The 26,637-nt window shown below is 33.3% G+C and overlaps 4 protein-coding genes across 4 annotated transcripts; all 4 read right to left on the bottom strand.

Annotated features, from left to right (window-relative positions):
- Positions 1–1,924: 1,924 nt before the first annotated feature.
- On the bottom strand, positions 1,925–6,836 carry LOC108916519 (zinc finger protein 79-like). The gene is made up of 4 exons (XM_018722793.1): positions 6,662–6,836; positions 6,227–6,523; positions 5,911–6,170; positions 1,925–3,869 (listed from the first exon to the last, which is right to left on the bottom strand). Exons 1-4 carry the CDS (start codon positions 6,776–6,778, stop codon positions 2,642–2,644), a joined length of 1,902 nt encoding a protein of 633 aa, XP_018578309.1. The 5' UTR covers positions 6,779–6,836; the 3' UTR covers positions 1,925–2,641.
- Positions 6,837–9,949: 3,113 nt separating this feature from the next.
- Positions 9,950–13,244, bottom strand: LOC108916518 (zinc finger protein 33B-like). The gene is made up of 5 exons (XM_018722792.1): positions 13,070–13,244; positions 12,635–12,931; positions 12,319–12,578; positions 10,064–10,545; positions 9,950–10,008 (listed from the first exon to the last, which is right to left on the bottom strand). Exons 1-5 carry the CDS (start codon positions 13,184–13,186, stop codon positions 9,950–9,952), a joined length of 1,215 nt encoding a protein of 404 aa, XP_018578308.1. The 5' UTR covers positions 13,187–13,244.
- A 3,113-nt stretch (positions 13,245–16,357) lies between these two features.
- Positions 16,358–20,090, bottom strand: LOC108916517 (protein hunchback-like). The gene is made up of 4 exons (XM_018722791.1): positions 19,901–20,090; positions 19,580–19,839; positions 16,472–16,953; positions 16,358–16,416 (listed from the first exon to the last, which is right to left on the bottom strand). The coding sequence occupies exons 1-4, from the start codon at positions 19,913–19,915 to the stop codon at positions 16,358–16,360; spliced, it is 816 nt and encodes a 271-aa protein (XP_018578307.1). The 5' UTR covers positions 19,916–20,090.
- A 2,163-nt stretch (positions 20,091–22,253) lies between these two features.
- Positions 22,254–26,194, bottom strand: LOC108916516 (zinc finger protein 714-like). The gene is made up of 5 exons (XM_018722790.1): positions 26,043–26,194; positions 25,579–25,881; positions 25,254–25,522; positions 23,374–24,102; positions 22,254–22,437 (listed from the first exon to the last, which is right to left on the bottom strand). Exons 1-5 carry the CDS (start codon positions 26,157–26,159, stop codon positions 22,254–22,256), a joined length of 1,602 nt encoding a protein of 533 aa, XP_018578306.1. The 5' UTR covers positions 26,160–26,194.
- Between the last annotated feature and the right edge of the window lie 443 nt (positions 26,195–26,637).

Raw genomic sequence — 26,637 nt, 5'->3', positions numbered from 1 at the left:
CGCGCTAGCCTAAGGGCCACCTTAGCAAAGCGCATCCCAGGCTGCATAGCCGCACTACCCTACCCAACCATACCACACATAAACATGACACTACCCCCGGGGTTTACACAGACGAGCCGGCGAAGCAAGAAGAGCGCCAGAAGAAAGGGCCCTAGCCGGCGGGGCCCAGCCAGGACAAAAGGAGGTCCCACAAAGCGCCTACACCGGCCGCATTTGCGGTCGGGGTAGACGACGGATGGGGCCCACCTACGAAGGCTGTCCAGGCCTACACGAGATGAGGCAGGATAAAGAGGGATAATCCCCCTCGATCCCAAATCATTGAGGCCAATTTCTAGCCATAGAATAATGGCGAGTTATCTTGTTCTTATATATTTTATTAGTGATTATTTATTTATAAGACTATACCCAACAAATGGTTAATATGTTAATAATGAAATAAAAATTATAGTAAACTTACATTTTAAAATCTGCTTAGAAAATAAATACGCTTTCGTAATTTTTTGAAGAAATTTTTAACATTCAGACCGATTTTATAATCTAATCTAAATTATTTCTGCTGGAATCTAAATAACTAAACATGTATTTAACCAAAAAATGAAAACTTCTCTTAATAAAATAAACTCAATTTGCCTGTAACACTGCTACATAGCTAACAATCTCTTTACCTTGGATTACAATAATTAATCAAAAATTAATGTAATTAAAAGTATTAAAACCACGAAAAAGAACAGTTTAGGTTTACCATTCTACTGAAGGCCTTTCGATTTGGTAAAAATAGTAGCTATCTGTCAGCACCTAATAGCAACTTAGTTACTCTGAACTGATATTAGTTGCTAAGTTACTAATTGTGCGAGGGAGACAGACCGGTTCTCACTATGGCTGTCTCACTCTAACACGCCGCGATTGGTTGGAGCCAGGGAGACTAGACAAGAAGCACGAATTACACGGGAAAATTGACAAAATTTGTCCAAGAAATGGCAGAAGTTGGGGTGTCGCTAGTGTTCCATGTGGGTTATCCAACCTTCATTTTCAATGAATGCGCGTATTTAAACTAGTTAAATTCAAAAATTCTATTGTTGTGGGCCGTAACTGATATATTACTAAACTTCTAAAATAATTACAATGAGTGACGTTGTACCTATTGTTGGGTTTCTTCAAATTGCCGGGCAAGACATTACGATTAATAGGGATGGAATGTTGGGGCAAGAAAGGACAAGCCAGCAATCGATTTTTCACTCGTCTTTTGAATTTATGTGGCACTTTATTATATTAAATATTAATTTCACAATATAATATCCCTAAAAATGTATTTAATTTATATATGAAGATATATATGAAAATTCTCCATTCTCTATATATATATGAACATTCGGAATATATGCTGCAAGTATGCTTTAATTCATGTTTTTTGTGAACTGTTCACCTCGCAGGTATAAGCAATCTAATATAGTACATACAGGAACAACTACATATAACCTTAATGTAGTTAGCAAATGATTTCCGTAACTACGAATTAATTTTGTAAATAAAACAATTAATTACAGAATTAGCACAAACGGTAAAATAGTTAAGAATGAAAAAGCTGTGTAGGAATTTTAAATTTTCTAATCGGTAGTCGGAGGGAAATTTCTACACCACTGAATTTCCCGAACTTTACATTTTTTTTGTCCGAGTTTCTGCAGAAATATATTGGTTCACAAGTAACTGTGTTACCATCAAATCCATTGTGCAGGTATTGCTATACTCGCTACACCAAGAAATTTAGTGGTTCATTTGAACGATCAGTCACCATAATATGAAACTCGAGAAAACAATGCAAATGTTTATGTTCCTGAAGGTGAAGTTGTTGATGTGTTGAACATTAACATTTCTGCATATCACCCTGTGTAATACAAGATAGAAAGATGATCAGTGAAAGCCATAGTGTAGGACAACTATGTGTTTTAATGGTATTCACCGTATGTCTATACGGTAATAAATTAACAAAATATTTAAAAAATATAAATTCACAAAATAAATTCAAACTGGAATTACAAAAATTTCTTCTCCCCTGGGCTACTACTGGGTTGGTGAGAATATTAGTCATTAATGATTTTACGTAACAAAAAAATATACAAGTAAAAATAAAAATAATATAATTTGTTGAAATTATAAACCATTTGTCAATCAGCAAACTGTCACATTGTGAGAAATAGGAAAAGTGCGGACTTTCCATATTACCAATTTCTACAAATGCTAGTCTAAAATCACTTGTCGGCTTTCAACCCATGTTTTTCAAGGCTGGCCTTGTCACTCTTAAATGCTTCCATTTTTTGACCGTATTTTGTATTTTGGTGGATGGTAATTCACTTTTTCCGTGCAACAATTGAGGTCTCTTCAAGAATCTTTACACCTGGTTGATAGCAGATCAGTGGTACATTTGCATTTAAGAAGGCTCTCTATATTCCAACACGTGATAATAACCCCAGTATTTAGTTTCGAAATTGTAAAGATCTTTATGCTTCAGTTGGTGCAGTTTGATAGCATACTTATATTTAGTTCTGTACACCTGTAAGTTTAAACCAGTGATGTATATTTGCGCCTCAAAAGATGATGAGTAAAATTAAGCTTGTACATCGATTCATAATCACAAACACTACACCTAAACTTGTGAAGGCCTCTTATGTTTCAACACGTGACTTTTAATATCTTTTTTATATTTCGTTTCGTAATCGCAGTCATTACACTTGTACATTTGAACCTGCGAAGGATCTTTATGTGTCAGTTGGTGCTGTTTGATATTACTCTTGTATTTAGTTTTGTAATTGCAGTCATTACATCCGTACATTTGAACTTGCGAAGGATGTTTATGTTTCAGTCGATGCTGTTTCATAGCATTTTTGTTTATAGTTTTGTAATCGCAGTTGTGACACTGGTATATCGCTGAAAGATCTTTATGTCTCAGTTGGTGCTTTTTGATATAACCCCTGTATATAGTTTCGTAATTGCATTCGTTACACTTATATATTTGAACTTGAGAAGGATCTTTATGTTTCAGCTGATGCCGTTTGATAATACCCTTGTATTTACTTTTCCAATTGCAGTCATTACACATGTACATTTCAACCTCTGAAGAATCTTTGTGTTTCAGTTCGTGCTGTTTTAAAGAACTGATATAACTGGTTTTATAATCGCAGTCGTTACACTTGTACATTTTGACCTGCGAAGGATCTTTATGTTTCAGTTGGTGCTGTTTGATATAAGCGATGACATTAGTTTTGTAATTGCAGTCATTACAACTGTACGTTTGAACCTGCGAAGGATCTTTATGCTGTAGTTCGTGGTTTTTAAAATTTGCCTTGTATTTAGTTTCATATTTGCAGTCATTACACTTGTACATTTTGACCTGCGAAGGATCTTTATGCGTCAGTTGGTGTTTTTTCATATTACGTCTGTGTTTAGTTTCGTGATTGCAGTCGTTACACTTGTACATTTTGACCTGCGAAGGATCTTTATGTACCAGTTGGTGTCTTTGAACACTAGCTTTGTATTTACTTTCGTAATCGCATTCGTTACACCTGTACATTTGAACATGTGATGGATCTTTATGCCTCATCTTGTGACTTTGAAGTAATTTCTTATTTCCATTTTCATAATCGCACCTTTCGCGCTTGTACACTTCCAAATCTTTCTCGTGCCTCTCACAGTGTACTGTGAAGCGTCTCTCGCTTCCAGTTTTGTAAATGCATTTGGCACATTTGTACAATGCTTTGAGCTCCTGCTTGATTTTCGTTTCTGATCCATTCTCATGTTTACATCCTTCCTCGTCTGCATCTCTCCAGTCATTATTCTCGGATGGTTCATAATCGGAAGTTTGCAGTAGCGTGTCTCTGAAAAAGTTACATATACAGGGTATTTTCAAAAGCAAGGTACAAATTTAAAGGGGTAAATGGAATTATAAGTTTTTGAGTACCGTAAGGCATTATTTCATTTTTATTATCATGTAAATAAAGTTTTAATAACAAGACAGAGTTTTTTTTTATTAAGAATTTTCTTTCAAGTATTTATATTGGAGCTGGCGGTAGCCGAAGCGGCCAAGGCCCGCCGACGGAGACTGACCAGGGCTGCACGACAAAACCATAGTAGGTTCGTATTCCACCGAATTTTCCTGTCGTATCCATGGATGTTTGTGATTGTTAAGATGAAGGGTAGTGTAAGTTAGCAGGCCGAAAGGGCCAAGCATGGCTTAATTGCTGGTAAGCTTCATGACCTTTACCTTTTTAAGTATGTACTTATATTTATTAGGAGAAAAAAAAGGTAATCTATAAAAAAAAGTGTGCCTTTGTTCAACTGACAAAATTAATCAAATTAAATTGAGTTTAAATAGGCAACAGGACACAGAAATACTATTTATTGAAATTTTCATGACTTCCAATTCGAAGAGAAAAAAGTTCACTACAAGAGAAAAAAAGTGTAATAGCAACATCAAAGAAAGGCTGGTTCGAATATGTTTATAACATGTATTCAAGATCTTTGGGATTCACGATTTCCATTTATTTTGTTATTTTTGCATATTTTATTATTTTTGACCCAATATGCATAAATAAATGCCAAAACTTGCAATAGAAATTTGGCAACAGTGCACGAGTATTACTTATAAGTTGGCTGTCCTTGTCATGTACATCGGTGTATATATGATGCTATGCTATATGATCGCTCGCTGATAGGTGTAACCTATAAAATGTCGGATGAAAAACAAAGTCGATAGAGCGGAAAATTTGTGACCAAAAAACAGTACGATTGCTTGAGAGTTAGAACAGAAAATAGCAAAAGCAGGGAAAAAGCTTTTGAAAAGGAAATTCTGGAGCCGGAACCTCCGCACACCGTGCGAGAGCATCAACTAATCGACAAAGAGTATGTATCTTTTTGCAAAGAACTTTTACGTATTTTAGACTATCTACAAACTGGGATCACGAAGTGATTCGCGTGGAAAAGTTTAAATATGATTCAGTTACATGCATAAGTAGCATACTACTACGGATACACTTCTGTGAATACAAATGTTCCTTATAAGACAAGGGTTTAAAGTAATTACATTTATGAAAGCGTAAAACAATTTGATACATGTAGTACTATACTGGGCATACTGTGATACGGTGTTATTGCAGACAAAAATATTCTAAAAAATATACTTAAGTTATTGAATGTTAAATTTAAAATGAAAAATGATATTAAAAATGTCATAATTTATCCAAATGCGTAAGATTGTTATATGTGCTGTGGTGAAAAGTATAAATATTTCATTGTTTATATGCTGCTGTATTTTTTACTTCTTGTATTGAAAGTTTATCGTACTTTATAAATAAAAATATTCCAAAAAACATACTTTATTTAAATTTCCCGCCACCTATTCGTTGCTTCTTCGCATTTATAATTTGACGGACGACAAATCAGAACTTTTTATGATTGATGATTTATTTCTCTGTGAAATGTGTGGTAATCTACATTTTTCTTTCTCTCACCTATTAATTAATGATTCAGGTAAATGTCTATATTTTTTTCGTCTTACCATTTGCATTTTTTCACCCATAATTCGATTGTAAGCATATGCATCCGATCTAAAGCCATATTGACTATTTTGTCAAGATCTTATGCTTTTCCCAAATAATTTGTTAACCAAACTTTTAATAATTGTTCAAATATTATTGCTACATTGTTTATAACCAACGTAAACCTTTAATTTATTACAATTTGTATATCACCAGCTCCATGAAGTGGCGTAGTAATTGACTGCTTCCAGTGGGATGATAAGTTTCTTTTTTGGTAACACGTTAATATTAAAAATTTTATGATATATTTATGCACCAATTTAGTTGTATGAATGACAAAGTACAGGTATTTTTTAGATTTATGCTAATAATCTTCACTCACCTTGTTTCCTCATCTTCATCTTTTATGTTCACACATTCAGTTTTGATCGACATTTCCATCTCGTTAATATCGAATTTACTGTCCAAGTCTTCAGTCTTAAAGAATAAATCAGTTGGCGGCTTATCTATTCGAATATCTATGGCTGGACTATCGAAACTACATTTAATTTTTTCCTCTACTTCTCTTAAGAAGAGGTTGTGGGTACACAGAGAATCAAAGCATGGCTTACACACAACAGGTTCTTTGATGATATTTATATCCTGCAAAGTAGTTTTTTTAAACTGCGATAAATGCAAGTATTTAATATCGTTTATACCATTTCAGGAATCAATTTCTGAATAGCTTCGTGTTCCTCTTCACTTATGCACTTAAACTCACTCTTTGGTTGCATACACAATCGACATATTTTCTGACTATCTGAAATATCCATCGACTCGCTTCCCTTCTCCTTCGTGTACACTTCTCTTATATGAAGCTGTAACATTTGTTCGCTATCCATATTTGGAATAATTGTATTGTCGTTATTTAAACATGTTGACTTAAATTCTAATGCTGCATGTAATTTTCTTCTGCAAGCATTACATATAACCTCCTTGCTTTCACCATCCAGTTTCTGAAATGTATGCAACTTTGATCAAACAGAATGAAAGTAATTAATTACAATTGAAAATAGATTGTTAAATCGTTTTACACTTGTTGAGACTGTGGTGTTAATCGAGATAGTAGGATCTAAGATACTTCACCGACTTACCAATTTTAACAAAAGCACATGTAGAATGTCTCTAGTAGCGTTGTCTATTACTTCAAAACTTTTATCGGTTATAATTGTACGACAAAGCCTGCACAAAGTTTCTTGAAGACCACTCATTGCAACAATTTTCTTTAAAATGTATATAGCACGAAAATTGTGGTGTACTTATGATAAATGATAACCTAACCTCAATTAAAGAAAGCATTTCGGTATCGGAGACATACATTAAAAGACGCAAGGTGCCCTCCAATCAGGAACAGGTGGGTGTGGCGTTTAAACCGTCAATTTTAAATGACAATTAATGCCAAGGCGCGAAAACCAAAGTACCTGTTTTCTTAACCCTTAACCTTAGTTATATGTTTTGTGCAATTGCAATTTCAATCAGCATACACTTAACAGTTCTTGCTTGTTATTTGCACAGATTATAAAGGATTTACTTAATTGTTGACAAAACATTAGTATAAAGTTGTTGACACATATTTAAAACAGCAATTTTCATTGTTGTAATTAACTATTACTTGTGCACTTAGTCCCCGCAACATGGAAATGATCAAGTAAGTATTATTCTAATCTAAAAGTGAAGCTACAAGATTCATTTTTTTATTTTTGTATGTTCGCTTTAGTAAAATTTGTCAAAAGGAATTCTCCAGTATATCCACAAAAAATAGACACATAAGGACCTTCCACGATGAAGTAACGGTAGAGAAGAAGAAACTCCAATGAATTCGGTGTCCATTGAAAAGAAATTCAGTTGCTGTGAACGTTTGATAGATCATTTGAAACAATGTCGTAAGGTAAATATAAGGGAATCTGTTTTGAGTTTCAGGAATTTTGAACACTTTGAAGCGTGGAGAGCATTAGACAATAGAGATGTGGATTGTGCGTGTTATAGAAGATGTAAAATGGTGATGAAGACATACATTACAATTGTAATACAAGTGATTCTAGAAGTAGCTATTTATATAAACATCTGAAGAACAATGTAATATGTATTACTTACATTTTTTTAGGATTTACCCATGTCACAAAAGAAACATTAAATTAGGAGGCAGCATTCGAATTCAAGGAACTTACATTTTTTTTAGGATTTACCAGTACGTGTCACAAAAGAAACATGAAATTAGGAGACAGCATTCGAATTCATGGAACATACCCATCAAGAATTGTTGTGAAAATCCAACGAAATGGTATTTATTTGTTTCATTTGAAGTAAAATTTGTTGAAACGTACGAGGGACATGTAGACGAGTTGAGAAGTAAGCATCTATTAAAAACTGAACAGAATACCCTTGTCCGACAATTGCTAGTTAAATTCAGAATTTCTATCGTTGTGCGCTGTAACTGCTATACCTATACAGGGTGCTTCACGTAACCCGTTCATTAAAAGTTTTTAACTTCCAGTTACAATAGATCTTTGAAATGTTGACAACTGTCTGGGTTTAATTCAGTCTTTGTTAATGAAATATTTTCATCGCAAATTAACGGAAGTTCCTCTTTTATAAATAATCGCGATTATCTCCGAACCCGTCGAATATAAGTACAGGAAATCTCTATATCAATCGACGCAGAATTTAATTCTACATATTCCTGACCATAGACCACCTAGACTGGCTGTATCTAATTCCAATGCACGGGTACTAGTTAATGCAAATCGCACGGAAGCGGAGGGAAGGTAATCTGACCACGCCTAGTTTGAACAAATCCGGATTAAGTAATAATTTTATTACATATTAACATTATACTGCATCTTATAACAAATACTCAATTTCAAGTTTCGAATTCAGAAAATAGTATATTTTAGTTTCATATTAAATAAAACTACAAAATAATTTAAATAATTTATTGTCCTTTAAACAACGTTAGTTTATTCAATATTTGCCTTTTCGTAGATTTTACCGAATTAAATATTTTGACTTCATTATTTATTCTCACATCAATATACTTTTCACATTCAGTCCTTACAAATTCTATTAAATGATTACAATTATTAGGGAAATTATCAAATTTTCAAATATGTTCACATTCAAAAAGATTTTTAATACATAATATACAATTTTATTGTTCTGTAGCTTGGATGTTCTGCTTTCACAGTATTAAAAAATTTTATTAATTTTTCTGCTTCTTAGCATATTACTACGTCTCGAGATGGATACGTTAAACAACCATCACGATCTTTAACAAAAATTAATTGTACGAATACTGAGTATTTGACATTAAACTATTTACAGTGTTCACATTTTATTTGCTTTATTAGAGAACTTGTTACGAAACCGTCAATATACATATTATTAATGGTACAGCCTAAAATTTTTAACATTGCAATATTTGCAGGGCATCCATTAAATTTTAATGACACAATATCAACATTTGAATGAATCTAGGTCAGAATGTGATGAATGTGACGTTGTAGGGCGGATGATAAGAGACGTAAAAGAATCCGAAGATTGGCACTGTTCATGTTCATGAAAAACTTCAAAATCGGTTGATACTTTACCTTCACTTTCATTTATATCAACTGTTTGAGTGCCTTTAGTTGAACAAGTTTGTAAAACAAAGACGGAATAAAAACATGAATGTATAAATCCACATAGTCCATCTGCCTTTACGTGAGAGTGACAAAGTAAGTCATAGAAATCCGTATGATAGACTATTACTATTATTATGAATATTAGCTTCAATATAGCCAACCTCGTCTATCATACAGATACAGGCAGATGAACTATGTGGATTTTCCAGCCGTGTATATTTAGTTTAATTTTTGAGATTGCTTTGAAGGTTTTAAAGAAATAGGAGCAATGCTGTATTGTTACATTTACCGTAAAAAATCGTTGATTTTTGGAAAAATTAAATCAAAACACACCTATGACTTAAAATGTAGCAAGTATATGTCGACTAAGTATATTTGTGAGAAACAGGAAAAGTGTGGACTTCAGATATCAGCGATTTCTACAAATGTTTTTTAAGGCAGGCCTTACTGGTCACTCTTAAATCGATACAATTGCTTTAGGCAGCTTCTCTATGCTTCATATAATAATGCTCCTGTAGTTTTAAAATCCCACTCATTACATTTGTACGTTTGAACCTGCGAAGAATCTTCTATGCGTCAGTTGATGCTTTTTGATATTATTCTTATATTTAGTTTCGTAACAGCAATCATTGCACCTGTACATTTGAACCTCTGAACGATCCTTATGTTTCAGTTGGTGCTGTATGATATTCGTCCTGTATTTAGTTTCGTAATCACAGTCATTACACCTGTGTATCGGAACCTGTGAAGGATCTTTATGCCTCAGTTGGTGCTGTTTAATGGCACTCTTGTATTTGGTTTCAAAATAGCAGTCATTACACCTGTACATTTGAATCGGTGAAGAATCATGTTTCAATTGGTGATTTTTGATATTACCTTTGTATTTAGTTTGGTAATTACAGTCATTACACCTGTACACTTGGTCCTGTGAAGATTCTTTATGTCTTAGTTGGTGTTGTTTTACATAATTCTTGTATATAGTTTTGTAGTCGCACTTGTCACACCTGTACACTTGAACCTGTGAAGGATCTTTATGCTTCAGTTCGTGGTGTTTGAAAGAATGCTTGTATTTAGTTTCATAATCGCAGCTGGTACACTTGTACATTTTAACCTGTGAGGGATCTTTATGTTTCAGTTGGTGCTTTATGATATAACTCCTGTATTTAGTTTTGTAATTGCAGTCATTACACATGTACATTTTGACTTGCGAGGCATATTCATGCATCAACTGATGACTGGTTGAAAATGCCTTGGTTGTCGAATTACATTCGTTCCCTGATCCATTTTCATGTTTACATCCTTGTGCATCTTTCCAGTCACTCTTCTGGAACGATTCATTATCGGAGCTGAGCGTGTCACTGAAAAAATTGCATATACAGGGTATTTTCCAAAGCGTGGTTTTAATTTTAAGGGGTTGTAAGTAATGCTAAATGCAATTATGACACGTCTGATTAATAATACTAATTAATAAAAATAATTATGTGAAAACCCTTAGAAATAAAAGAAAAAATTAACAAGCGCAACATATTTCATTTAAATCAAGAACGTATTTTACTGTCATCGGAAGACATCATTCCACCAATGAGAATTTTAGATATTTATGTACGTATATAAAATCAGCATGCCACTTTTAGCGAGCCGCAAAAAATGTATTAGAGGTTTTCTCACTTTTCTGTTGCTATTTTGTTACACTTAAAAAGATTTTGTATTTTCAGCTGTTTTCGAAAAAAATTACAAAATGCTGATTTAAGACTTAAGTTAACTCTTCAAGCTATTTCTTGGCTTTTAGTTCACATAGGACAACGATAATGGCCCCAGAATTTGATACTTTAAGAGTACTTCTAAAATCCATGGTCGCATTTTCGATTTGAATCACTTCTAATGGCAAAAGAAAAGGAAAAACATGAAATAAACGCGGTGGGTCTNGCTTTAACCTACAAAATGTCGGATGAAGAACAAGGTCGATAGAAAGGAAAATTTGTGACCAAAAGACAGTACGATTGCTTGAGAGTTAGAACAGAAAATAGCAAAAGCAGGGAAAAAGCTGTTGAAATCAAAATTCTGGAGCCGGAACCTCCGCACACCGTGCGAGAGCATCAACTAATCGACAAAGAGTATGTATCTTTTTGCAAAGAACTTTTACGTATTTTAGATTATCTACAAACTGGGATCACGAAGTGATTCGCGTGGAAAAGTTTAAATATGATTCAGTTACATGCATAAGTAGCATACTACTACGGATACACTTCTGTGAATACAAATGTTCCTTATAAGACAAGGGTTTAAAGTAATTACATTTATGAAAGCGTAAAACAATTTGATACATGTAGTACTATACTGGGCATACTGTGATACGGTGTTATTGCAGACAAAAATATTCTAAAAAATATACTTAAGTTATTGAATGTTACATTTAAAATGAAAAATGATATTAAAAATGTCATAATTTATCCAAATGCGTAAGATTGTTATATGTGCTGTGGTGAAAAGTATAAATATTTCATTGTTTATATGCTGCTGTATTTTTTACTTCTTGTATTGAAAGTTTATCGTACTTTATAAATAAAAATATTTCAAAAAACATACTTTATTTAAATTTCCCGCCACCTATTCGTTGCTTCTTCGCATTTATAATTTGACGGACGACAAATCAGAACTTTTTATGATTAATAATTTATTTCTCTGTGAAATGTGTGGTAATCTACATTTTTCTTTCTCTCATCTATTAATTAATGATTCAGGTAAATGTCTATATTTTTTTCGTCTTACCATTTGCATTTTTTCACCCATAATTCGATTGTAAGCATATGTATCCGATCTAAAGCCATATTGACTATTTTGTCAAGATCTTATGCTTTTCCCAAATAATTTGTTAACCAAACTTTTAATAATTGTTCAAATATTATTGCTACATTGTTTATAACCAACGTAAACCTTTAATTTATTACAATTTGTATATCACCAGCTCCATGAAGTGGCGTAGTAATTGACTGCTTCCAGTGGGATGATAAGTTTCTTTTTTGGTAACACGTTAATATTAAAAATTTTATGATATATTTATGCACCAATTTAGTTGTATGAATGACAAAGTACAGGTATTTTTTAGATTTATGCTAATAATCTTCACTCACCTTGTTTCCTCATCTTCATCTTTTATGTTCACACATTCAGTTTTGATCGACATTTCCATCTCGTTAATATCGAATTTACTGTCCAAGTCTTCAGTCTTAAAGAATAAATCAGTTGGCGGCTTATCTATTCGAATATCTATGGCTGGACTATCGAAACTACATTTAATTTTTTCCTCTACTTCTCTTAAGAAGAGGTTGTGGGTACACAGAGAATCAAAGCATGGCTTACACACAACAGGTTCTTTGATGATATTTATATCCTGCAAAGTAGTTTTTTTAAACTGCGATAAATGCAAGTATTTAATATCGTTTATACCATTTCAGGAATCAATTTCTGAATAGCTTCGTGTTCCTCTTCACTTATGCACTTAAACTCACTCTTTGGTTGCATACACAATCGACATATTTTCTGACTATCTGAAATATCCATCGACTCGCTTCCCTTCTCCTTCGTGTACACTTCTCTTATATGAAGCTGTAACATTTGTTCGCTATCCATATTTGGAATAATTGTATTGTCGTTATTTAAACATGTTGACTTAAATTCTAATGCTGCATGTAATTTTCTTCTGCAAGCATTACATATAACCTCCTTGCTTTCACCATCCAGTTTCTGAAATGTATGCAACTTTGATCAAACAGAATGAAAGTAATTAATTACAATTGAAAATAGATTGTTAAATCGTTTTACACTTGTTGAGACTGTGGTGTTAATCGAGATAGTAGGATCTAAGATACTTCACCGACTTACCAATTTTAACAAAAGCACATGTAGAATGTCTCTAGTAGCGTTGTCTATTACTTCAAAACTTTTATCGGTTATAATTGTACGACAAAGCCTGCACAAAGTTTCTTGAAGACCACTCATTGCAACAATTTTCTTTAAAATGTATATAGCACGAAAATTGTGGTGTACTTATGATAAATGATAACCTAACCTCAATTAAAGAAAGCATTTCGGTATCGGAGACATACATTAAAAGACGCAAGGTGCCCTCCAATCAGGAACAGGTGGGTGTGGCGTTTAAACCGTCAATTTTAAATGACAATTAATGCCAAGGCGCGAAAACCAAAGTACCTGTTTTCTTAACCCTTAACCTTAGTTATATGTTTTGTGCAATTGCAATTTCAATCAGCATACACTTAACAGTTCTTGCTTGTTATTTGCACAGATTATAAAGGATTTACTTAATTGTTGACAAAACATTAGTATAAAGTTGTTGACACATATTTAAAACAGCAATTTTCATTGTTGTAATTAACTATTACTTGTGCACTTAGTCCCCGCAACATGGAAATGATCAAGTAAGTATTATTCTAATCTAAAAGTGAAGCTACAAGATTCATTTTTTTATTTTTGTATGTTCGCTTTAGTAAAATTTGTCAAAAGGAATTCTCCAGTATATCCACAAAAAATAGACACATAAGGACCTTCCACGATGAAGTAACGGTAGAGAAGAAGAAACTCCAATGAATTCGGTGTCCATTGAAAAGAAATTCAGTTGCTGTGAACGTTTGATAGATCATTTGAAACAATGTCGTAAGGTAAATATAAGGGAATCTGTTTTGAGTTTCAGGAATTTTGAACACTTTGAAGCGTGGAGAGCATTAGACAATAGAGATGTGGATTGTGCGTGTTATAGAAGATGTAAAATGGTGATGAAGACATACATTACAATTGTAATACAAGTGATTCTAGAAGTAGCTATTTATATAAACATCTGAAGAACAATGTAATATGTATTACTTACATTTTTTTAGGATTTACCCATGTCACAAAAGAAACATTAAATTAGGAGGCAGCATTCGAATTCAAGGAACTTACATTTTTTTTAGGATTTACCAGTACGTGTCACAAAAGAAACATGAAATTAGGAGACAGCATTCGAATTCATGGAACATACCCATCAAGAATTGTTGTGAAAATCCAACGAAATGGTATTTATTTGTTTCATTTGAAGTAAAATTTGTTGAAACGTACGAGGGACATGTAGACGAGTTGAGAAGTAAGCATCTATTAAAAACTGAACAGAATACCCTTGTCCGACAATTGCTAGTTAAATTCAGAATTTCTATCGTTGTGCGCTGTAACTGCTATACCTATACAGGGTGCTTCACGTAACCCGTTCATTAAAAGTTTTTAACTTCCAGTTACAATAGATCTTTGAAATGTTGACAACTGTCTGGGTTTAATTCAGTCTTTGTTAATGAAATATTTTCATCGCAAATTAACGGAAGTTCCTCTTTTATAAATAATCGCGATTATCTCCGAACCCGTCGAATATAAGTACAGGAAATCTCTATATCAATCGACGCAGAATTTAATTCTACATATTCCTGACCATAGACCACCTAGACTGGCTGTATCTAATTCCAATGCACGGGTACTAGTTAATGCAAATCGCACGGAAGCGGAGGGAAGGTAATCTGACCACGCCTAGTTTGAACAAATCCGGATTAAGTAATAATTTTATTACATATTAACATTATACTGCATCTTATAACAAATACTCAATTTCAAGTTTCGAATTCAGAAAATAGTATATTTTAGTTTCATATTAAATAAAACTACAAAATAATTTAAATAATTTATTGTCCTTTAAACAACGTTAGTTTATTCAATATTTGCCTTTTCGTAGATTTTACCGAATTAAATATTTTGACTTCATTATTTATTCTCACATCAATATACTTTTCACATTCAGTCCTTACAAATTCTATTAAATGATTACAATTATTAGGGAAATTATCAAATTTTCAAATATGTTCACATTCAAAAAGATTTTTAATACATAATATACAATTTTATTGTTCTGTAGCTTGGATGTTCTGCTTTCACAGTATTAAAAAATTTTATTAATTTTTCTGCTTCTTAGCATATTACTACGTCTCGAGATGGATACGTTAAACAACCATCACGATCTTTAACAAAAATTAATTGTACGAATACTGAGTATTTGACATTAAACTATTTACAGTGTTCACATTTTATTTGCTTTATTAGAGAACTTGTTACGAAACCGTCAATATACATATTATTAATGGTACAGCCTAAAATTTTTAACATTGCAATATTTGCAGGGCATCCATTAAATTTTAATGACACAATATCAACATTTGAATGAATCTAGGTCAGAATGTGATGAATGTGACGTTGTAGGGCGGATGATAAGAGACGTAAAAGAATCCGAAGATTGGCACTGTTCATGTTCATGAAAAACTTCAAAATCGGTTGATACTTTACCTTCACTTTCATTTATATCAACTGTTTGAGTGCCTTTAGTTGAACAAGTTTGTAAAACAAAGACGGAATAAAAACATGAATGTATAAATCCACATAGTCCATCTGCCTTTACGTGAGAGTGACAAAGTAAGTCATAGAAATCCGTATGATAGACTATTACTATTATTATGAATATTAGCTTCAATATAGCCAACCTCGTCTATCATACAGATACAGGCAGATGAACTATGTGGATTTTCCAGCCGTGTATATTTAATTTAATTTTTGAGATTGCTTTGAAGGTTTTAAAGAAATAGGAGCAATGCTGTATTGTTACATTTACCGTAAAAAATCGTTGATTTTTGGAAAAATTAAATCAAAACACACCTATGACTTAAAATGTAGCAAGTATATGTCGACTAAGTATATTTGTGAGAAACAGGAAAAGTGTGGACTTCAGATATCAGCGATTTCTACAAATGTTTTTTAAGGCAGGCCTTACTGGTCACTCTTAAATCGATACAATTGCTTTAGGCAGCTTCTCTATGCTTCATATAATAATGCTCCTGTAGTTTTAAAATCCCACTCATTACATTTGTACGTTTGAACCTGCGAAGAATCTTCTATGCGTCAGTTGATGCTTTTTGATATTATTCTTATATTTAGTTTCGTAACAGCAATCATTGCACCTGTACATTTGAACCTCTGAACGATCCTTATGTTTCAGTTGGTGCTGTATGATATTCGTCCTGTATTTAGTTTCGTAATCACAGTCATTACACCTGTGTATCGGAACCTGTGAAGGATCTTTATGCCTCAGTTGGTGCTGTTTAATGGCACTCTTGTATTTGGTTTCAAAATAGCAGTCATTACACCTGTACATTTGAATCGGTGAAGAATCATGTTTCAATTGGTGATTTTTGATATTACCTTTGTATTTAGTTTGGTAATTACAGTCATTACACCTGTACACTTGGTCCTGTGAAGATTCTTTATGTCTTAGTTGGTGTTGTTTTACATAATTCTTGTATATAGTTTTGTAGTCGCACTTGTCACACCTGTACACTTGAACCTGTGAAGGATCTTTATGCTTCAGTTCGTGGTGTTTGAAAGAATGCTTGTATTTAGTTTCATAATCGCAGCTGGTACACTTGTACATTTTAACCTGTGAGGGATCTTTATGTTTCAGTTGGTGCTTTATGATATAACTCCTGTATTTAGTTTTGTAATTGCAGTCATTACACATGTACATTTTGACTTGCGAGGCATATTCATGCATCAACTGATGACTGGTTGAAAATGCCTTGGTTGTCGAATTACATTCGTTCCCTGATCCATTTTCATGTTTACATCCTTGTGCATCTTTCCAGTCACTCTTCTGGAACGATTCATTATCGGAGCTGAGCGTGTCACTGAAAAAATTGCATATACAGGGTATTTTCCAAAGCGTGGTTTTAATTTTAAGGGGTTGTAAGTAATGCTAAATGCAATTATGACACGTCTGATTAATAATACTAATTAATAAAAATAATTATGTGAAAACCCTTAGAAATAAAAGAAAAAATTAACAAGCGCAACATATTTCATTTAAATCAAGAACGTATTTTACTGTCATCGGAAGACATCATTCCACCAATGAGAATTTTAGATATTTATGTACGTATATAAAATCAGCATGCCACTTTTAGCGAGCCGCAAAAAATGTATTAGAGGTTTTCTCACTTTTCTGTTGCTATTTTGTTACACTTAAAAAGATTTTGTATTTTCAGCTGTTTTCGAAAAAAATTACAAAATGCTGATTTAAGACTTAAGTTAACTCTTCAAGCTATTTCTTGGCTTTTAGTTCACATAGGACAACGATAATGACCCCAGAATTTGTTACTTTAAGAGTACTTTTAAAATCCATAGTCGCATTTTCGATTTGAATGACTTCTAATGGCAAAAGAAAAGGAAAAACATGAAATAAACGCGGTGGGTCTGAAAAATTAAAAAAAAAATATATTTTATTAATGTTACATCAAAAAAAATTATTATTCATTCTACTATTTTTTGAGAAATATAACTAAAAGTTTCCAAAAATGTTTTACTTTTATAAATGGTGAACATTTCGACAGATTTCATTAATGGCATCGGTAAAAGTGGCCTGCTGACTTTATAGATGTCCCCAAGAACTTCAAATAGTCATTTGATAACCAAGCAATTGGCTTTATCTGCAATCCACGTGAAAGTTAGTAAAGGGGTAGTACTTACAGTTACACAAAAACTAATTTGTATTTTTATCTGCTCACTCAGTGAAGTTAATTGTTTAAAACGGACAATCAGATTTATTAGAAATTATGCGTTTTAGTAATACCAGTTCAGGCAACATTTTAGAATGTCCCTCGCAACATTTGAAGTCCTTTTAATATTAATTAACAATCTGTAAATGTTAGGTCTAGTGTATCTTTAAGTGGTGGGTCAGTTTTTAGGGGTAATAGTACGTGTTCCATTGAATACGAATCTGAAATTCTTTTTTTTTAATGAAATAAATAGTCGAGTTACAATTAGTTTTTTTAAATGTACTTTAATACTTGTGTACGCCGCCACTGTAATCATGTATTACAAATACATGAATTGTAGGCAACTTACAATGCATGTGAAGGGAGATAGTGTGGGTCAACAGTGACGAAGCGAAGGACGTCAGTTGTTGTTCGCATTTGAAGACAGTACACCTAACTGAGAATTTGAATGTTTTTCGTCGCTGAAAGTCATCAACAGCCTATTTATTTTTGTGTATTTCATTTATCATTATTGATTACTGCTTGAATTAGGTTACTTGTTAAATACTGTTTGTGTGGTGTGGAATCGTACATGCGTTGCAACTAAAGCGCGCGGTTATTTGATGTTACACTAGTGTTAGTTTTTACGACAGAATTTGAAAAAATAAACTATTGATATGTATTTCTAAAGGTCAAAGGAAGCCTCTGCACAAACATGACCCCCACTCAAAGTTACACCTCGTATAGTTGATTTCCTTAAATTGAATTATCCGTAACTTTGGGTAAAGTTACAGTTTGTGTGAATAAAACAATCAAAACGTGTCTCTTGTTCAAAAAAGCACTTTTATGTCAAGAAATATATAAATATATATAAGGGTGGTAAATGAATCTGAAAAATTTTGATGTCATTTGCAATTTCCTCAAGGTGCGAAAAACACAATCTTTAACTCACTTGAAGCTCCAATTACGAAATCAAAAGGGAATGGAGCTTCAGTTTGACGTGTATTAAAATGGGTGAAACATTTTTTATTCGACTGAGATTGTAACAATACAATTTTGTGTCAGAATGGACCAAAAAGTTTAGAAACCTTGCTTCAATTCAATTATCATCTTAAACATTTGCCCTTTCTCTCTAATTTGTAATACACTTGATAATTTCCTCAAGTTTCTAGATTTCGGAAATTTTCAAACGTGTTTTTCTCGAAACGACATTTTTTTGCTTCACGGGAACTCTACGTCAAAAAGTTGTGAACCGATCTTTATGAAAATTGAAAGTGTGTTTCCTTATGAATTTACAAAGAACATGAACCAAAATTGGGATGATATAATAATTTTAAGGTAAAAAATAAGTAAAAAAAATGTTGAAAATCCATACATTTTTTTTTAAACGTGGTAAAACTTCAATTTTCACAATTTTTATCCGAAATGAGGTTCATATTCTTAGAAAACATGTTAATAATGCAGGCAAACAACCATTTTGTTTTCAGAACAAAATTGCGACCTCCACATTTCCCATGAACAACCAACTCGGACAACAGCTCAAAACATCAGCGTTTTCAACACAAATAACATGAAAAAATTTGTAAATGTAGTTCAATATATTAATAAAGCAATGTTAAAATTTTATCAAATTCTAATCTATATGACCCACTCCAAAAAATTCTTGAAGAATGTCTGAAAATCAGTCTCCTAATGTGGTTTCCCCGCTTGTGTAAATCGTGACAGTACCATGATCAGGTACTGCACCATTTATTAAATTAATGTAAAAGTCCTTCCTTACCTCCTTTCCTCGTCTTCAACTTTTATGTCTATACTTTCAGTTTTTATTGGCATTTCCATCTCGTTTATATCGAATTCTTTGTCCAAGTTTTCAGTCTTGGCGAATAAATCAGACAATGACATATTCATTTGGCTTTCTATGGTCGAACTATCAATAGTACCTTTAATTGTTTCCTCTACTTCTAAGCAGTTTTTTAGGAAACTGTTGTAAGTATCGAAGCATGGTTTACATACAACAGGATCTTTGATGATATTTATATTCTGCAAAATAGTTTCATTAAATTGAAATAAATGCAAGTATGCACCTAAACTCAGTATTTACTGGCTGCATACACATTCTACACTATAACAGTGTTGTGGTTACTGAGAGGAGGACGAATTCAGAAAGTAGAAACGAACATCTTTCACCAATTTACCACTTTCAGCAAAAGAACGTCTAGAATGTCTAGTAACGTTGTTTATTATAAAACTTTTATCGGTTATAGTTTTAACGCAAAGCCTACACGAAATTATTTGAACGTCAGTCATTGTAACAATTGAAATTTTTGTAATAAACAATAAACCACCCACGATTCGTATTGGTTGTTTAATACCTCAATTAAAATTTCATCTTCTTCTTCTAAATATGGCTATTGTGTATTTAGCCACAAACTATTTCTATTGTTACTAATTTCACTGGGCCGGTGTAATTTACAGTACGTCTAGAATTCCCATGTCCTTCGCCTTCAGCTTGGGATTAATCTCCATTAGTGATGAATAATTCTATTTCGTCCTTGAAATATTTATTTCAAATCAAACTTTCCGCACTTTATCACAATTACTCCACTTACTTCATTTAAGAGTTTCAATCTTCCTCTTCTATTCAAGGAGCAATAAGAACGATGAAATTCTACTTTATAATTCATGGACATACTACGGACAAGAATGATGTTACCGTAACAATTTTTTGCACGACTCCAATGCACTTCTTTAGAACATGGCGCGTTCTGTTTACATCCGAGTAATTTGTACGTATTTCTTTTTGACCTGCACTATGTTGTACTCGATGATGAAATATGTAGGGAACATCGTTTGTACCTTAATAAAACCTCAATATTTTACGATTGATGTTTCTTCGTTCTTCTTGAGCAAATTAAATAGTACATCCGAATCCGTATGTTAATACAAAATATGAAGCAAAAACATTTTACGAGACTATTAACTAGATCGCTTGGGATGATTTTATAAATCCAATGTTTCCCTAAAAATTAATAACTCGCTTTGACAAAAGAACGCCAGAAGAAAGGGCCCTAGCCGGCGGGGCCCAGCCAGGACAAAAGGAGGTCCCACAAAGCGCCTACACCGGCCGCATTTGCGGTCGGGGTAGACGACGAATGGGGCCCACCTACGAAGGCTGTCCAGGCCTACACGAGATGAGGCGGGATAAAGAGGGATAATCCCCCTCGATCCCAAATCATTGAGACCAATTTCTAGCCATGGAATAATGGCGCGGCGCGCTTTGACAAAACACATAATTCTTAATTACACAATAAGCACTATTCGTACAACACAGTTAACCATTTCGAGAAACCCTCCGTTTTAGTTCTCAAATCTCAGAGAAAAAAATTCTTCCCGTGTGGCAGAAATTTCCTGTCAAATAAAAACATAAAAAACTGATATAGGTGTCATGTGATTCTTTTCGAGCTTAGTGGTACAAACATTTCTCATATTTGACCGATTGCCACTTTTATTGGCTCCTTTATTTTAAATGTTTCTCGAATGTGAAGGTCGTGGTTTTAAATTCTATTAGTTAGGATGAAATCGATGTTAACGGAAACATAGTTCATACTAAACTCTTTATTATTCCAATCGTGGATTACAATCTCTTGTAAAATTATAGAGGATGAAAATGCATTGCCATTACAGAAATCGTCCGGATGTAAGTCTTTAACCGTAGTGTTATTTTCTTTGCAATGTTGCAAATAAAAATAAAATAAAATGGCAGTACTTTTCCACTTTTACAAAGTAAAACTTACATTCTAAGTACAATTAAATCATTGTTTATTTTATGTTTATGTAATATGTACAATATGACACTCTACGTAATATAATACTTTTGTATGGTGTCGATACAAAATAAAATGTAAATTAAATTATATTTTAACATTCATAACTGGTATTAGCCATTTCTACAAATGCTAGTCCAAAATTAGCTTTAGTTTGGGTAAGATTTTCATGTTGTTGAAGGCAATATCACGTTTTACTTCACATTCACATATTTCAGGTTGGTGTCATATTCACAGCAGTCAATTTCAAATGCCTGCATTTTTGACTGTATTTTGAACTTCAATGGGTGGTAAATCACACCTGCCAAAGTTTTTCGTGTACCAATTCAGGTCTTCTCAAAGACTTTGGTTCTTAACAAAGCATACTGGTAAAATTGCATTTAAGAAAGGCCTCTATGATTTAACAAGTGATATTTAATACAGCTCCTGTATTTGGATTCAGTCACAGTCAAGCCTGTACATTTGAACCTACAAAGAATCTTTATGTGTCTGTTGCTGCTTTTTGATAGCATTCCTGTATTTAGTTGCAGTCATTGTACCTGTACTTTTGAACCTATGAAGAATCTTTGGTTCAGTTGATGTCTTTTGATAGCATTCGTGTATTTAGTTTCGTGACTGCAGTCCTTACACCTACATCTGAACATGAGAAGACATTTTATGTTTCAGTTGATGCCGTTTCATATCACGTTTGCATATAGTCTTGTAACCGCAGTTGTCACACCTGTCCATCTTAGCTTGAGAAGGATCTTTATGTTTCAGTTGATGCTGCTTGATATTACTCCTGTATTTAGCTTCATAATCGCAGTCATTACATCTGTACATTTGAACTTGCGAAGGATCTTTATGTTTCAGTTGGTGCTGTTTGACATAACTCTTATATTTAGCTTCATAGTCGCAATCGTTACACCTGTACATTTTAACCTGAGACGGATCTTCGTGTTTCAGTTGATGCTGTTTGATATTACTCTTGTATTTAGTTTCGTAATCGCAGTCGTTACACCTGTACATTTGAACCTGAGAAGGATCCTTATGTACCAGCTGGTGCTGTTTGACATCACTATTGTATTTAGATTTGTAACTGCAGTTGTTACATGTGTACATTTCAACCTGTGAAGATTCTTTATGTTTCAGTTGGTGTCGTTTGATATGTTTCTTGTATTTAGTTTTGTAATTGCAGTCATTGCATCTGTACATTTGAACTTGCAAAGGATCTTTATGTGTCAGTTGATGCTGCTTTATAGAACTTTCGTATTTAGTTTTGTAATCGCAATTGTTACACTGATACATTTCAATCTGTGTAGGATCTTTATGTTTCAATTGGTGCTTTTTGATATAGTTCCTGTATACAGTTTTGTAATCGCATTCGTTACACCTGTACATTTGAACCTGAGAAGGATCTTTATGTTTCAGTTGATGCTGTTTCACATCACGCTTGTATTTAGTTTTATAATCACAGTCATTACAATTGTACATTTGAATCTGTGAAGGATCTTTATGTTTCACTTGGTGCTTTTTGATATAATTCTTGTATATAGTTTCGTAATCGCATTCATTACACTTGTACATTTGAACCTGAGAAGGATCTTTATGTTTCAGCTGGTGCTGCTTGATATCACTCCCGTATTTAGTTTTGTAATTGCAGTCGTTACATGCGTACATTTGAACCTGTGAAGAATCTTTATGTTTCAATTGATGCCGGTTCATATGACTCTTATATATAGTTTTGTAATCGCAGTTGTCACACCCGTACGTTTGAACTTGTGAAGGATCTTTATGCCTAAGCTGATGCAGTTTGATGTTACCTTTGTGTTTAGTTTCATGATCGCAGTTGTTACACTTGTATATTTTCACTTGCGGGACAGCTTTATGCATCGACAGTTGACTAGTAAAAAGTTTCTTATCTTTTGATTTGCAGTCGCAACGATTGCATTTATAATTTGGCTGTTGTGATGTGCCCTCATGTAGCAATGCACTGTATTTGGTTTTACAATCACACTCGTCACATTTGATTGAGTCTTTGTGTTTTTTATAATGATTATTAAAGCTGGACCTCCACTTTGTTTTGAAGTCACACAAGCCGCACTTGTACAATCGTGCTGTAGATGCACTTTTGTGTTTCACCTGATGCTTAGCAAGGTAGGATTTATGCTTTGTCTTGTAATTACATGATTTGCACCGGTGCACAAGTAGTTCCAGGGATTTATGCCTCAACCGGTGCCACTGAAGTAATTTCTCATTTTCAGTTTCAAATTTACACGATTCACATTTATACGCTTCCGAACAGTTCTCGTGTTTCGCACAGTGTACTGCAAAACTGCTCGTGCTTCCAGTTTCGTAAACACATTTATCACATTTGTACAATACTTTGTGCTCCTGCACGGATTCCTTTTCTGATCCAATCTCAAGTTTACACCCATCCTCTTCTACATCTTTACACACACTCTCCTCGAACGGCTCATTGTTGGAGTTATGTGTGTCGCTGAAAAAATTACATATACAGAGCATTTTTCAAAGTGTGGTCTTAATTTTAAGAAGTTGTAGTTAATGCTAAATGTAATTACATGTTTGTCAGATTCACAAGACATTATTTCATTTCTATTATGATTAAATCAAATTACTTATGGCAAGTCGGGATTGTATCAAAGATATTTGGAGGATATAAAATTTCACCATTGAGAATTTTAGATATTTATGTACGTATATAATATATAATGAGCAGATCACTTTTAGCAGCCTGCAAAAAAAGTATTAGAGGTTTTCTTACTTTTCTGTTGTTATTTTGTTACCCTAAAATGAGTTTTGTACCTTAAGCTGTTTCGAGAAAACTATAAACTGCTGACTGAAGTCTTATGATCCACGTGATGGTGTAGTGAAAGGTTATTTCCATTCACTTGAATTTGCATATGCTGTGCTTTAACTCTGCCACATTATATCGTTTACATACATACAGGGTGCAACTTTCAGTGAAGGTTAGTTTTTTACGGGCAATAGTACGTGTTTTCCTGAATACCAATTTGAAATTCTTTTTTTTTTTAATCAAATAAATACTGTGCTTTAATTCTTGTTTACAGCACTCCCGGAATTTACATATGAAGTTGTATTCGTTACTGCCGACGTTGTTTTTTTTATACCAACTTCATTGAGCAAAGTTAAGAAAAAATTTAGCAAATCAGATTTCTTTTGTATAATTTACGGACTTGTTATTTTAAAGCCATCACATTTTTTTTTCATATTGTGGTAGAAAAACCGAATTCGTAAAAATAAAAAATAAAGATTTACATAATTTATTAAATATTAACTAATACTGGTACGTAGATGCGTTAATAATTGTAAATAATTTTTTTTAATCAACTGTTACACAGCGGAACTGCTAACAACAATAAAAAATAAATGAAAATACTAATCTGATTAATATGAATAATTTTTTTTAATAATCGTTTCAAGTTTTTACAGACATTTTCCTTACTTGGTCTAAAATGGTTTTTAAAGTCCTGAAGTCCGTATTTTAGAGCACAATTTTTATTTTTAACATGTTGATAAACGGTTGATAACAACATCATAATCTCAACTGATTTACTTTTCATCGCTTCCAACAATCTTATTAGATTAATATTAAAAGCCTTTTCTTACCTCCTTTCCTCATCTTCTGATTTTATGTCCACAATTTCAACTTTAATTGACATTTCCATCTCGTTAACATCGAATTCTTTGTCTAAGTTTTCAGTCTTAATGAATAAATCAGATGGTGACGTATCCATTTTACTTTCTACTGTTGAACTGTCGATAATACCTCTAATTTTTTCTTCTACTTCTAAGCAGTTTTTTAGAAAACTGTTGTGGATGCACACGGAATCGAAGCATGGCTTACATACAACGGGATCTTTGATGATATTTATATTCTGAAAAGTAGTTTTATTAAGTTGGGATAAATGCAAGTATTTTATATCATTCGTACTATTTCAGGAACCAGTTTCTCAATAGCTTCTAGTTGCTCTTCTCCTATACAGGTAAACTCAGTATTTACTGGCTGCATACACAATCGACATATTTTCTGAATGTCAGAAACATCCATTACCAACTCATTTCCCTTTTCCTTGATGTACACTTCTCTTAAGTCGAGCTGTAACATTTTTTCCCAGTCCACATACGGAATAATTGTGGTATCGGTTTTGACACATGCTGACTTAAAATCTACTGCTGCATATAATTGTCTTCTGCAAGCATTACATATAAACTCTTTGCCCTCTGTATCTAATTTCTGAAATATATGCAACTCTAATTAAATAGAATCAAACTAAGTGTGACAGAAAATCACAGGTGAAAATAAAATTGATTACTGTTAGCGTTAAGTCGCTGTACACGAGTTGTGATTACTGAGAGGTGTACGAAAATGGAAATGAACATTTTTCAACGACTTACCAATTTCAGCATAAAAACATCTAGAATGTCTCTAGTAACACTACCTACTACTACAAAACTTTTATCGGTTATAGATTTAAGGCAAAGCCTACATGAAATTGCTTGGACACCGGTCATTGCAACATATTTTCTTCCAAATTTATATAATTCCATTAATTCGTGTTGTTCATGTTTAACATAACCTCACCTAAACCTTCATCTTCTTCTTCAAAATATGGCCTGACGAGATTGTGTATATAGCCACACGGACTATTTATCTTGTTACTAATTTAACTGGGCGGGTGTACCACTGAACCAGTATGCAGGAGAGACGCCTGACACGAGGCCACGAGGGACACTGACAAAGGCATCGAGTACCACACCTTCACCTCAGCGATGAAAAAACGCTGAGAGTGGTAATACGCGAAATACCATACGACAAGGCTTCCCCGACGCAGTAGTGCACCGTATGGCCAAAAAATTTTTTTAGTTACTTATTTTACAATTTCCCATTGAGCATTTCAAATGTCCACATGTCGAAATTAAAATTTTTTTTTTAATTATACTGAATCTGTTCTGTTCAGTTTTGTTGCGGTTTTTTCCTTCGCATGCCGTA

Source organism: Anoplophora glabripennis, unplaced genomic scaffold (assembly GCF_000390285.2).
Source record: "Anoplophora glabripennis isolate ALB-LARVAE unplaced genomic scaffold, Agla_2.0 scaffold1870, whole genome shotgun sequence".
NCBI classification, from domain to species: Eukaryota; Metazoa; Arthropoda; class Insecta; order Coleoptera; family Cerambycidae; genus Anoplophora; species Anoplophora glabripennis.
The sequence above is the reverse complement of the archived record's forward strand: the minus strand, read 5'-3'. Positions and strand labels throughout refer to the sequence as shown.

Bases quoted from the DNA above. Each gene is read 5' to 3' on its own strand.
- LOC108916519 (XM_018722793.1), bottom strand. From the start codon at position 6,778: ATGAGTGGTCTTCAAGAAACTTTGTGCAGGCTTTGTCGTACAATTATA. The intron at 6,171-6,226 runs GTATAAACGATA...ACTACTTTGCAG, and splicing joins AGAAATTGATTCCTGAAATG to GATATAAATATCATCAAAGA. The intron at 3,870-5,910 runs GTGAGTGAAGAT...TAACTTTTTCAG, and splicing joins GATGAAGATGAGGAAACAAG to AGACACGCTACTGCAAACTT.
- LOC108916518 (XM_018722792.1), bottom strand. From the start codon at position 13,186: ATGAGTGGTCTTCAAGAAACTTTGTGCAGGCTTTGTCGTACAATTATA. The intron at 12,579-12,634 runs GTATAAACGATA...ACTACTTTGCAG, and splicing joins AGAAATTGATTCCTGAAATG to GATATAAATATCATCAAAGA. The intron at 10,009-10,063 runs GTAATATCAAAA...TCAAATGTACAG, and splicing joins TTACCAAACTAAATACAAAG to GTGTAATGACTGCTATTTTG.
- LOC108916517 (XM_018722791.1), bottom strand. The intron at 16,954-19,579 runs GTAAGGAAGGAC...CAATTTTTTCAG, and splicing joins GTTGAAGACGAGGAAAGGAG to TGACACGCTCAGCTCCGATA. The intron at 16,417-16,471 runs GTAATATCAAAA...TCAAATGTACAG, and splicing joins TTACCAAACTAAATACAAAG to GTGTAATGACTGCTATTTTG.
- LOC108916516 (XM_018722790.1), bottom strand. From the start codon at position 26,159: ATGACCGGTGTCCAAGCAATTTCATGTAGGCTTTGCCTTAAATCTATA. The intron at 25,882-26,042 runs GTAAGTCGTTGA...CATATATTTCAG, and splicing joins ATGTTTTTATGCTGAAATTG to AAATTAGATACAGAGGGCAA. The intron at 24,103-25,253 runs GTAAGAAAAGGC...TAATTTTTTCAG, and splicing joins TCAGAAGATGAGGAAAGGAG to CGACACACATAACTCCAACA.